This window comes from Telopea speciosissima, chromosome 11 (assembly GCF_018873765.1).
Source record: "Telopea speciosissima isolate NSW1024214 ecotype Mountain lineage chromosome 11, Tspe_v1, whole genome shotgun sequence".
Taxonomy (NCBI): Eukaryota; Viridiplantae; Streptophyta; class Magnoliopsida; order Proteales; family Proteaceae; genus Telopea; species Telopea speciosissima.
Window position 1 is genome coordinate 44714632 of NC_057926.1, and position 12872 is coordinate 44727503.

The 12872-nt window shown below is 38.2% G+C and overlaps 2 protein-coding genes across 2 annotated transcripts; both read left to right on the forward strand.

The window, feature by feature from the left end:
- Positions 1–572: 572 nt before the first annotated feature.
- LOC122644595 (transmembrane protein 53-like) lies at positions 573–3370 on the forward strand. Its single transcript, XM_043837976.1, has 4 exons — positions 573–1484; positions 1578–1683; positions 2370–2569; positions 2963–3370. The coding sequence occupies exons 1-4, from the start codon at positions 715–717 to the stop codon at positions 3222–3224; spliced, it is 1338 nt and encodes a 445-aa protein (XP_043693911.1). The 5' UTR covers positions 573–714; the 3' UTR covers positions 3225–3370.
- Positions 3371–6971: 3601 nt separating this feature from the next.
- On the forward strand, positions 6972–12478 carry LOC122646702 (F-box/LRR-repeat protein 4-like). Its single transcript, XM_043840304.1, has 2 exons — positions 6972–7428; positions 11526–12478. Exons 1-2 carry the CDS (start codon positions 7074–7076, stop codon positions 12413–12415), a joined length of 1245 nt encoding a protein of 414 aa, XP_043696239.1. The 5' UTR covers positions 6972–7073; the 3' UTR covers positions 12416–12478.
- The last annotated feature ends 394 nt before the right edge of the window (positions 12479–12872 follow it).

Consider the following 12872-nt stretch of genomic DNA (forward strand, 5'->3'; position numbering starts at 1 on the left):
GCTCTATCGTATTATGGAGTTATATCAGAGACAAGGACAAAATAGTCATTTCATTCATTCTCCTCCATTACGTTGTCCTCTACCGAACCGTTACTGGTCAAATCATTTAATACTTTTCCCCTGGCAAGATTTAAAAATGGCTGTTCTATAGTTTTTCGAATTTATAAATTTTTTCTCAACTCATTGGTGAATTTTTATTCTAGTTTTTTTTTTTTAGGTTGACATTTTGAATGCTAAATTTAATTTCTCCACCATTATTTTGCATTATTTTGCAGGAAGAAGAGGGGAGATTGAGATAAAGGCAGGGCTGTCAAGATAGAGCAGGATATCTTGACAGCCCATTTTCTTATCCTGAACAAGCATCTTGTCTTCTTTAGGATTTCTGCCTTTTCAGGAGATTGGTATGAGAAGACGACAACAAGAATTTTTCTTCGATATTTCTTATGCAACTTGAATATTTAATTTTTTTTGGGATTAAAAATAACTAAAACTTGGCAGTAATGTCTCATCTCCAACTATGCAGGAACCTTTGAACTTTATAATGGCTTGGCCCTTTTTAACTATCACTTTAAATTAATGAAATGGGTTCAAGCTGGTGATTCACATTGAAGAAGCTACTGTGTTGTTGGTTCATTAGATTCCTTTCGACTACCTCCTCTTAGTTACATGAAGATTGCTTGATATTTGTTATGAGACAATCCAATCTTCTCCACAATGGGTTCCATGTCTGGAATCCTTCAGAGACCTCTAACTGCAGCAGCTGCTGTTGCTGTAACTGCTGTTTCTGCTGTTACTGCTGATCTAGCTGATAGATTCTCTCCTACCAAGTCATCGGATCCTTGTTTCTCCTCAGAAACATTGAATTCTTCTTATCAAAGTTCAGTAGAGGAACCAAGGTCATGGGTTTCTTGGATTTCTGTTTCTAATCTCAGAAACTTGTCATTTGTGACAAGAGTCCAGAAACCTGTACCTAGCATTAACTACCCAGTTCCTTATTCTGGTTTTCCAAATGCTTCGAGTTCATGGTTCAATTCACTTTCGACTTCTGTTGCTTCTCCTCCTGTTCTTGTAACATCGTATCAGTCTGCGGATTTGGCCAAAGCACCGAAGGCATCTGAATTTATACACTGCAGTCCTTCATCACCCTCTGAGGTTCTGTACAGATGGCATTTACCAGACCCAAATGCTTATGGGGCTTCTGGTAATTCAGAATGTTCATTTAAAAAGTCTAGAACGGTGGTTGTTTTACTTGGATGGCTGGGGGCCAAGCAGAAGCATCTGAAGAGATATGCAGATTGGTATACATCAAGGGGGTTCCATGCCATTACCTTTACTTTCTCGATGGCTGAGATCCTCAGTTACCAGGTTGGTGAGAAAGCTGAACAGGACATAGAGTTGCTTGCGAACCATCTAGCTGGTTGGTTAGAGGAAGAACATGGGAAAAATCTCGTATTTCACACTTTTAGCAATACTGGCTGGTTGACGTGAGTCTCTGTCTCACTAGCTCGCTCACAAGTTTAGTCTATTAATTATTGCCTTTTAAACATATTTGTTTTCATTTGATGTCTGTGTTACAGGTATGGGGTTATTCTTGAGAAGTTTCAGAAGCAGGATCCAACTTTAATGGGTAATATTAGGGCTTGCATTGTTGACTCAGCTCCTGTTGCAGCTCCAGACCCGCAGGTAAAGAATTTTGCTTTTGGAATGAAATTTGTTGCCAACGTGGTAGATGAGAATGAGATATATACAACAATTAGTGAAGTGAATTTAGCATGAGCCTGTTGAAATGTTGTGTGGCTTCTTTGTTCTGTAAGGGACATACAGATCTTAGTTATATTTGTTCAGAGCCATGGCTGCATTAGATTGAATGCATTCACCTCTGCATGGGGTCCCTTGTAAATGATTTACTTGGTAGAAGGACATTCCATTGCAATGTTCTTATGTCTTGTGTCACTGTCAATTGAATTTCCTTGTAGAGTTTGAACAGCAGGATATGGTTATTGATTTTCAAATAAACGAGATCTTGTTGTATATTCTAGTTTTAGTTGATTGTTGTTCTCCCTCTTGAACATGTCACGTGTCTCAACTCATGCCAAATACTCTACATATCCTTGCTGGTTAATTCATCTAATGTTTAGTTTTTGTTCCCTTTGCCATTTTCTTTGCCTTGTTAAATGAAAAATTACCAACTTTACTTTTCTGTCACTTTGTTATGTACTGAATTCCTTTGAAAACCATACTTTGCAGCTCATATTTCCGTTGTTTGTCCATCCCATGAGCATATGGAGGGGCACTATGCCTTTTTTTCCCTTTCGAAAACTTGTTTAGTAATGCTAAATCACATCTTTTTTTCTACTTTAATCTTCCAGGTCTGGGCTTCTGGTTTTTCTGCTGCATTTTTGAAAAAGCAGAGTATTGCAACAAAAGGACTGGCTGGTGCTGATTCTGGTGTGGAGGTAAGTGGTAGTGGCAAAAGTGAGGAACACAAACCTGCTGTGACTGAAACAGCTTTGCTTCTTGTTTTGGAGAAGTTCTTCGAGGTAGTTCTGAATCTTCCTAAAGTTAACAGGTAATTTGACCCTTCTTGATTATTTCACCTTTGCCTTTCCCCTTGTTAAAGTCTCTTAAATGGATATGTTTAGATTTCATCTTTGTTGCTCTTTACTAATGTTTTGACAAAGGGGGTCTTGCTTGAAGTGCTTTTTTTTGTGTGTGTGTGGGTGTGGGGGGGTATGTTTACCTAGATCTACAGAATCGAGAGCCATAACTATTCTCTGGTTCTGGATTTTCGAGTTGACAAGCATACTTCTTATCTTCAGCCATTTTTTATTTTTCTATTATAAATCACCCAACCAGCAACACTTGTAATGTTGCATGATGTGCAACTATTTTTCTGCAACTCAGAATTTCAGTCTTGGATTAACATCTCAATGTAAATAATTCTCTGTATTGAATAACACAGGAGGCTTTCTGATGTGCTGGATCTGTTATCATCAAAACAACCAAGATGTCCACAGTTATACATCTACAGCACTGCGGATAGGGTTATTCCAGCTGAAGCCGTGGAATCCTTCATCGAGAATCAGCGAAGGGCTGGCCATGAGGTCAGAGCTTGCAATTTTCTCTCTACTCCCCATGTTGATCATTTCAGAAATGATCCAAACCTCTATACTTCTCAGCTCACAAAGTTTTTGGAAGATTGTGCTTGTAAACATTCTTCTTAACTGAGCAAAGCATACATTTCCATCATTTTTTCACTGTCAGGTCATACTTATTACAGATGATATACCCATTCAATCTAAATTTTCTTCGTTAAATTTGTTGGTGTAGAGGTTGTCAAATTCAAAGCAGAATTATCTCTACCCTTATTACAGATGATATACTTTTTTTTTTTTTTTTGCTATTTTATTTTGAGGGGGGGTTAGGAAATTTGTTGTACAAAACGATAGAGCAAAGCTTTAATATATTCAGGCATGATATCCATTTTATCATTGAAAATTGAGAAGTGATGAGTTGCCTATTGCATCTACTATTCCATTGTTTTAATCTTTTGCTGGATTTACTGCCAAAAATAGATGACGGTTCTATTCATTTTCTTTTATTTCGAGATAATCATGACAATTTACTTAAGAAAGAAAAAAGGGCAAGCATTGCACCCTATACAAAATTGCAGACAGCTACGAGAGGATCAAACTTCAAAGATACAACTATGCAAATATGATCCTTCCTCAGCCAACCTTCTGCTCATAGATTATTGAGTTCCATTTTGCTAAATTGTTTGTTGTCTCCAAAATCAGGATGAATTGATGCCCATTTTATCAGAAGATACAACGTATAAGGGAATCATTGATGACTTGAAGTCGTCATAAAGATATCCTACAAATGATGTTAACCCTTGTTGTTCTAAATCTGAAGTAGATTCTGTGTTCATGTCTTGAATGTTGGAGTTATCATAGAAAGCGATATTTATTCAGATCAGAATATTTTCTTAGGGACATTTTGCTCTCTCAGTCACTGGTTATGGCTCTGTGCCAATGTCACTGGGAATTGTGATTGCTCTATGCATGTTTTGTCACAAGAAACAAGCTCTTCTGCCCACCCCACACACCGCCCCCCTCCCCCAACAAAAAAAAAAAAAGGAATAAGAGAGCACCAATGAATGTACAAATTGGATGCATGTTATAATGAACAAAGCTAAATTAAGCTAGGATGTGGATCCAAAATTTTGATAAGGGAATGAAACATCAAATGAAACATTGACACATTGTTCATCCACATCACAAGAATAAAGAAAAAGAAAAAATGTTTTTTGATTGGTAAGAAGGAAGTTGGTCTACTAATTAAAAAATTGATTCTTGATTTGAGTATGTGGGAAGGGGTGGCCTAGAAGAAACCTTTTTTGGACCTTCCTCACTAATGTGCTATATTTTGCTTTTCCTTTCTTTGTTCTTAAGTAAATGTTCTGATGGTAGGTAAAAAATGCAAAAGAGAGACACAAGGCTTAATCTCCTCCCCCACTCTCCCTGGAAAAAAAAAAGAGCGTAATTGTGTGGCATGTGAGACAGAATTAGAGATTAAGCACCCAGGCTTTCTTGAACTGTACAGTTGTATCCTTTGTTGAACTGAAGGGCTAGGTCTGATTGGAGAGAGTGCAGGGCCTTGCTCCAAGGAATCAAGATACTTGCTGCAGATTCTGCGAAACATTGGAAATATCGGAGTTGGCTGTGAATTTGGCTGATTCATGTGTCACCTGTTATTCAACCACTTGCATTGTTTGATGTATCAAGAGATGAACAGCTTCAACAAGAAGTTAATATCCTGGACAATTGCTGATATCTCTCACTTAGTCTTCAATGGACCTTTTTATTATTTCATTCATTGGAAGCTTTCATCTGTTATCTACTGTTGGTTTAGACTTGTAGTCAAGAGGGTAGCATCTAAGTACACCTGCTTTGGGGTTATTACTTCTTTGGTAGCTCAACACATGTACTCTTTACCTACTTATGCATTCATAGCACAAGACTTTACTATTCAAGTTGCATTATATACTCATCATCAATACATTGCTGGATTCATCATGACAGGAGCCTTTGTTCATGGAGCGATATTCTTTATTAAAGATTACAATCCGGAGCAGAATGAGAATAATGTATTGACAAGAATGTTAGACCATAAAGAAGCTATCGAATCCCATTTAAGCTGAGCCAGCCTCTTTCTCGGGTTCCATACCTTGGGACTTTGTGTTCATAACGACATCATGCTCGCTTTTGGAACTCTAGAGAAACAAATCATGGCTTTATTAAACGGTTTTGATTTTGATTTCATTACAGGTTAGGGATAAACTTATAAACAGTTTTAATAACCATTTGCATTGAAATCCAAGCACTCTTATTTCTAGCCAAAATGAATGTGGTAGAGAAGGAAATTCATTTTCAACCAACACATGATTGAATCATTCCGTTACAGCCATAATTTGACATTTAATAATCTAAATTGCTATCTCAGGGGAAAAAAAATAAATCTAATATTGTCTAATTGTCATGGTAAATGTACACGAAAAAACTACAACAAACAAATTGACTCGAGACAAGAATACAATATTAAACGGTCTTAAACGTTATTTACCAAAAATGGTTTCAAACTGTAGAATTTCATGGTTCAAAACTTCAAATGGAATCAAACCATTTAAATAAACAATTTCAAAAAACGATTTGTGGGTTCTCATTTAAACGGTTCGGTTCGACTGCGATAAACAGATTCGACTTGGTTTTGACACTCTTATATAGGTGTCTGAACTCTCACACAATAAATTTATTAGGGAAAGTGAATGCTATTTGGGCGCGTGTGGTTTGCTGCCCCTTCACCCAGTCACAAGGGCGTGCAAAAAGACCACTATGCCCCTAGAAATTTTTGCCTTCCATGGGGGTGCAGTGGTCATTTTGCATGCTCCCATGTCCAGGGCAGTGCACACGCCCAAGTAGCATTCTTTCTCTCAATTTATAATTAGGATGATTGTTCTCTATCTGGGAGTGCAGGCTACTTCCAAACACATGGAGCGGCCATTTAGGGGGCAGGGCAATCATTTTGCCCACCTCCATGTGTCTGGGCGCATCCTGCACCCCCGTCACAGAGAACATTTGGCCGCATTATTATTGTTTTTAGAAAAAAAGAACAGAATTGTGACCCTTGACAGAGTGTTAGATGCAAAGGGGTGTTTAAGCTAGAAATGGTCTTTGCTTGGGTAATGTCTAGGCTTGGAACAAATGAGTTCTATGCCATTGCATAACAAATCGTAGGTTTTTGTTGAAGTTTGTTAGGTTTTCCACTAGTGATCTACGATCATCCTCTCCAACTTTTTTTCTATAAGGTTCCGTTCCACCAAACAACTTTCCTGTGCCTCCTCAACTTATCCAGCTAGCCTCGTAGGTAGTCTTTTCAAAGAGATATATGTTGTGATCTACTTATTCAATAGATGAAGAGGAAGATGACGTGAAATGACCACCTTACCCAATGAAATGCGAAAATCCCATCCATGTTGATGCTTGCTTGTACGTTCAGGAATACTCTCCCTTTTTATTCATTATTGATTTCTTTAGATAAACGATTTGTTAATTAATGAATCAAATGGAACCTCAATTATAAATACGTAAGAGGGTATTTGTGTAAATTTGAAAAGAGTCCAACATGGGCTAAGCCAGCTGGGTCTTATATATATATATGCACTTTGCGTTACAGTGGTACTAAGAGACGTCACTCTCGAGTTGGCTGCCCGATCCAGTTCCCCAGTTCCTCTAACAAAGGGGGTTGAAATGACCTCTCTATCCATGCCCAAACACTCTGTTCGGGTGGGATCCACCATCCCCTAGTAGAGGAACTGGGAACTGGGCCGGTCAACAAACTGGAGGTGATAATTTTCCCACTCTCGGCCTCTAATATGTCTCTGTGCTTCTTATCCACAGATTCCACAGAGGAGAGCTTCTAAGATCAGATTGATCCTAATCCGCTTCAGCTTTTCGTTCTCTCTCTCTCTGCGCAACGGACGAAGCTGATTAGGGTTGGGGTTTCGATCTCTGATGGCGAAGCTTGAGCATACTGATGAAATCAGCGGCATTTGTATCAACGAAGTCCTCACAGACGATGAACTACGATCGATTCTGTCCAAGTTACAGGACGATAAGGATAAGGAGTGTTTCGGATTGGTCTGTAAGAAATGGCTTCATTTACAGAGTACGGAGAGGAGGAAGGTCTGTGCTCGTGCGGGTCCCTTGATGCTTCAGAAAATGGCGACTAGGTTCACTCGTCTTGTCGAATTAGATCTCTCGCAGTCTGTCTCTCGGTCGTTCTATCCGGGAGTAACTGATTCTGATCTCGCCGTTGTCGCTGCTGGTTTTAGTTGCTTGCAGGTTTTAAGTCTACGGAACTGTAAAGGTAGCTTCTTTGTCTTTTGGCTAGTCGTTATTGTGAAAATTTTGTTGTCTGTAGGGAAAAGATTGGACTTTGCGTTGTGTTTTTGGTGAATTTGCGTTTCAATGTGGATAAAGGTGGTATTTTGTTTGGTTTGATTGCGCAAAGTTATTGAATATTTTGACAGTTGGCCCTATTTAGAGGTATTTTTAGTTTGGAATGATCTCGGGAATTTGATTAAACTAAGTTTTATTATGCATTAGGAAGAGAACTCGCTTTGGAGATTTTTTAGTAAAGCTTTCTTAGCTCCAGTTGGGGAGAAATATGGGTTGTCTTGGTGAATTGCTTTTATCAGGATGATGCTCCTTTGCTTGGTTTGATTTTACCTAATCATTCCATTTAGCTTTATCTACAAATGTTTATCTCTTTTATTCTTTTTCTTTGTAATTTTTTTGCTGTTAATTTTGTTACAATGCGATTGATTGGTAACTATGATAGGGTTGCTGGAAAATTTGCTTAGTTATTTTGGCTTATGCTGTCTTTGGTCAAAGGTTTATAGGTAACAGAAATGAGTCAATTTATTAAGTCCCCTAGAAGCATTGAGGTTGAATGTCCTTAAAACACGTCAGGCTATACATGTGTTTGCTGTGTTTTTTTTTTTTAAATTTTTAATCAGGGAGGACATTATTTGAACCTGTTTTACATAGACGCTTACAATTTCATAGCACCAAGGTGAACCTAGGGTGGCCAGATACCTCGTCACCTTGGCGCCAGACGGGCACCTAGGGGACTAAGGCATGCATATACCAAGGGGATTTTAGATGAAAAATATGGCACCTTTTCCTTTAAGATGTGATTTTGAAAGAGGGGGGGGGGTAATGAAGTCTAACTCAAAACAGGACAAGACTTTTAGAATCCTGATCCAACCTGAAATAGGACAAATAACATAGTAAAAACAGGAAAAGATATTGAAAACAAAACTCCAAATCTGACTAGGAGAAAGATTTAAATTAGGAATAGGATTCCCAGAGAGAACAGGACTCTATCTAGAAATAAGATCCTCTTAGGAATAGGATTCCTTGATAGACCAGGATTCTGGCCTTGCCTTTTTTCCTTCTCTGATACTTGTGCCTAGCTGCATCAATTTTCCCTGGCTTGAAAAACTCGCCATGAGTTTTGAAGTGACAAACACAACCAACATTGGTAGGTAGCATCCATCTTCAGGCTTCAGCCCAAAACATAATTGTGATGGCACTCGGACGATAGTAAAAAAATATGCAACCTGGGAGTCTTCTCATCAAAGAATTAAGGTGGTATCATGAACTCTATTTCTTCAACAATAAGAACAATATTTTGGATAGTCAGGAGTCAGGACTTCTTATGTTCTTTAAGTCTTCCTCAATCATGGCCTCTCTTGTACTGTTGCATCATCCTTCTTGTTGCTATCTTCTTTAACTTCCCAGCACTGCCTTCAACTTTATCTTCAACTGTAGACTCTAGCTTTTGAAGTGAAGGGGATTCGTCTGTACTGCAAAGAACCTGATTTTCATATTGAATCCTAAATTCCTCTATAATCAGTGGGCCAACTGGATCTTCTTTTGTCGATTCAATTGAAAAAGTGAAGTCTTTGATTTCAGGCTACTTATCTTTTACCATTTTCCCCTCATCTTCCTTTGATTGTGCCATATGAATTAACTCAGTTTGCTCTTTGTACCTCCTGGAATGGGTTCTGTTTTCAGCCGTACTTCCTCTTTAGTGCTTCATAAAAGTAACATCTTCTGAAAATCTTTTCACCGTTTCAACTGACTGGTTTAAAGTGACAATAATTTCTCCAATGCAATCCGTAGTTCTGATACCAATTGATGCAACAGAATCGTAGGGAAAAGGAACACAACCAGAATAAGAGAAAGTTTAATAACTTAATCAAAATGGATCAGATCAGTCTGGAAGTCTAGTTGAAGGGTCAATTTAAAAGGTAGAATAGGTCTGCAAAGTATGGTCCAGATCTGACAGCTGGATCTTGAGCAATGGGGCTGTCCTACTTTAACTAGGAAATTAGAAAATGACCCAGGAATTCAGAGTCGATGCCAGAGGTTTCAGGGTTCAAAACAGTAATCAGGGTTCAAAACAGCAAGTGAATAATTATCTAAGTTAATTGATTAAATAGCAAGCAGAAATCAGATTCACTTTTAGAAACCCAAATTAATTAGGCACATCAGAACTTGAAATAGAAGAATTTGAAAAAGTAGAATTAAAATGGAAAACTTGAAAATTGATTAGAAATCAGGGTTTTAAACAGAAACTGAAATCTACGGTTCAAAATGATAAATCGATGGTAAAGTTTTATAGATTATTGCCAGTATTCAGTTTGATAACAGATGTTCTATCTAATAACAAACTGAACCTGAAACTGAAAGTGATAGCAGAACATAGATTGCAGGGTTTAAAGTTCAAGAAACCTGACCTGAAATTGATAGAATGATAGAAGAGGGATAGAATAAAAATAGAACAGCAAACCAGATAAGGAATCCATCGTATCCCGTACATCATCTTTCTCCCTCCTGGGTCCTGTGGCTCCCATGCCACTGTGTTTCCCTGTCCTTCTCTTTTAGTGCTTTGACCCGAAGTGATGGCTAATCTGCAAGCTTGGAATCCACCAGAGCCTCACCTGGAATCCAAAGTTTTGCTGCTGAATCCACAACAGCTAATTACTCCTGAATCCACAAGAGTATGGTCTGAAATCCACAGAACCTGAACAGCACCGAACTTCTTATTACTTGAAATTTGTGTATATGGCCATAGGCCACTACATCTATTTATAGAATTCATACACTGACGTAGAAGTTAAACTACTACTTGGAATAGTCAAAACAGACTAATATTTGAAATTTCTACATAAACTATGACTCTAGAACAGAACATAGACTTTAGAATGTAATCTGGATTCTGGGTTCAAATTCTTAATAATTCTAGGATTTGACTTATAAAGTCCTAACTTAGCCTGAACTAGAACAAAACAGGAAAAGAAACTGAAAGCAGAAGTCTAAATCAGAATAGGAGTAAGATTCAGACTAGAAATAGGCTTCCCACAGAGAATAGGATTCTGACTAGGAATAAATTTCTCTGAGAGAATAGGAATAGGATCCCTAGAGAGTAGGATTCTGAACTTGCCTTTTTCCTTCTCTGGTACTGTAGCTTGTACTTAGCTGCTGAATCAGGGGTTATATGTAAAATTAAATTTTATTTCTTTTACAATGAAGGGGGCAACGTAAGAAATAAAAAAGTATATTCTTTAAGGTCAATTTAACAAACGAAACCCATTTGATTTCCTTCTTCCTCTTTGATGTTGATGGCGGAAGAGGAGGTGGTGGTTTCAGTGTGAGTTCCTGGTACTTACCTCCTCCTTCTTGGATGATGGTGGTAGTGGCAGCTACTACTGCTTCTTATTTTCCATTCTCTTTGGTTTTTCTCCTTATTTCCTCCTTTTTCTTCCTGTTCCCTCATTTCCCTCATTTTTCCTGTCTTTCCCCCCTATATTTTGTTTGGGCTTCTTGAACAATGTGGTGATCGGTCGCCTACTTGTCACAACTATATATCCATGTACAACACTTCGCTCTTAAGTACAACCTATCCTTGCAATGTCCAGGTAACTTGCCTTGGACTGGCCTGAGTGAAATTAGAATGAAAATGTCTCAGAACTCTACTATTTGATGTAAAGCTGAAGATTAGCTTACAGAAAAGGACGAGGTTAACCATCTCTCTTTCTCTCTCTCTCTCTCTCCCCCCCCCCTCAAAAAAAAAAGGGGTAAATAAACAAAAATAACTATGCTCCAGGTTGTCTTTGTCTGGTCTTATTAACCTGACCAAGAATTGGTCCACTATATGAATATTAACCTCTGTTTGGTATGGATACATAAAAAGCCACTTTCTTGTTCTTGTTTGTCCTTCTATATATTCATTCATTCTTTTGTTCCTTGCAATAAGAAGATTTCATTTTTCTCCGTTAAGATTTATTTCCACGTATTTTTCAAGAACTTAATTCATGCTTAATATTCTTGACCTTAATTGCAGTTCTCAGTCCCTGCTGCAGTTTGCTTATTTCCTTTTTGGCTATTGTACAGGTATTACAGATGCTGGAATGGTGGCACTCGGAAATGGCCTTTCCTGTTTACAATCATTGGATGTCTCGTATTGCAGAAAGTTGACAGACACTGGACTGACAGCCATTGCTGAGGGCTGTGGCAGCTTGAGAAGTTTGCATCTTATGGGTTGTAGATACATTACTGATGGACTATTAACAGCCCTTTCCAAGAATTGTCATAAGCTAGAAGAGTTGGGACTAGAAGGATGCACCAACATAACTGACTCAGGTCTCACAAGCCTAGTTGATGGTTGTCATCATATCAAGGTTTTAGACGTCAACAAATGCAGCAACGTTGGAGATATTGGGGTTACTAGTGTATCCAAAGCTTGTTCTTCTCTGAGGACTTTAAAGTTGCTGGATTGCTACGAAGTTGGAGATGATTCTATATTTTCCTTGACTCAGTGCTGCAAGAATCTTGAGACTCTTGTTGTTGGGGGCTGTAGGAACATTACCAATGAATCTATTAAGAGCCTTGCATCTGCTTATTGTGGTAATCTGAAGAACTTGCGGATGGATTGGTGTCTGAATCTTTCTGATTCTTCCCTGAGCAGTGTACTCTCCCAATGTAAAAATCTAGAGGCCCTTGATATTGGGTGCTGTGAGAAGGTGTCAGATACAGCTTTTCAGGTGTTGGGGAGTGGGGGTCAGGACATGTCTTTGAAAATTTTGAAGATCAGTAACTGTCCGAAAATTACTGTTTTGGGGATAAGTATGCTTTTAGAGTCATGCAAAATGCTGGAGTATCTTGATGTGAGGTCTTGCCCACTTGTTACAAAGGTGGTTTGTGAGCAGGCTGGGTTGAGGTTTCCGGAATGCTGTAAAGTGAATTTCACAGGGAGCTTATCTGAGCCAGACGTGGTTATTTGAAAATGGGATTCCAGTGGTTCACTAAGAAGTGAATTCATCCTAAACAGGATCTGCTAGTTTTTGGGCAAACAGGTTATAGATCTTCCTCTTAAACTCCCTCCTCATGTTATCTATTAAGTTATCAATTGAAGGGGTATTACTCTCTGAACAATGGTCATATCTGTATACTGTACATAGGCTTTTTATTTTTATTTTTATGGGATTTTAATATATTACTTTATGTAATTTTAGATTAGTTTTAGGTTCCTTATAAAAGTCTGGTAGATGGATTTAGTTTGTCTAGATGTAATGGTTTCAGGAACAAAAAATCTAGTAGATGGATTTGGTTTGTGCAAATGAATTATTCAAATTTAACTATGTAATTTTCTTCTCTCCCCCCCCCCTCCCCCAACAAAAGAAGTCTTTAGGAGGTTGGTCTCCACAGGTACAAGTTTTGTAACGTCATGGTATACCAATG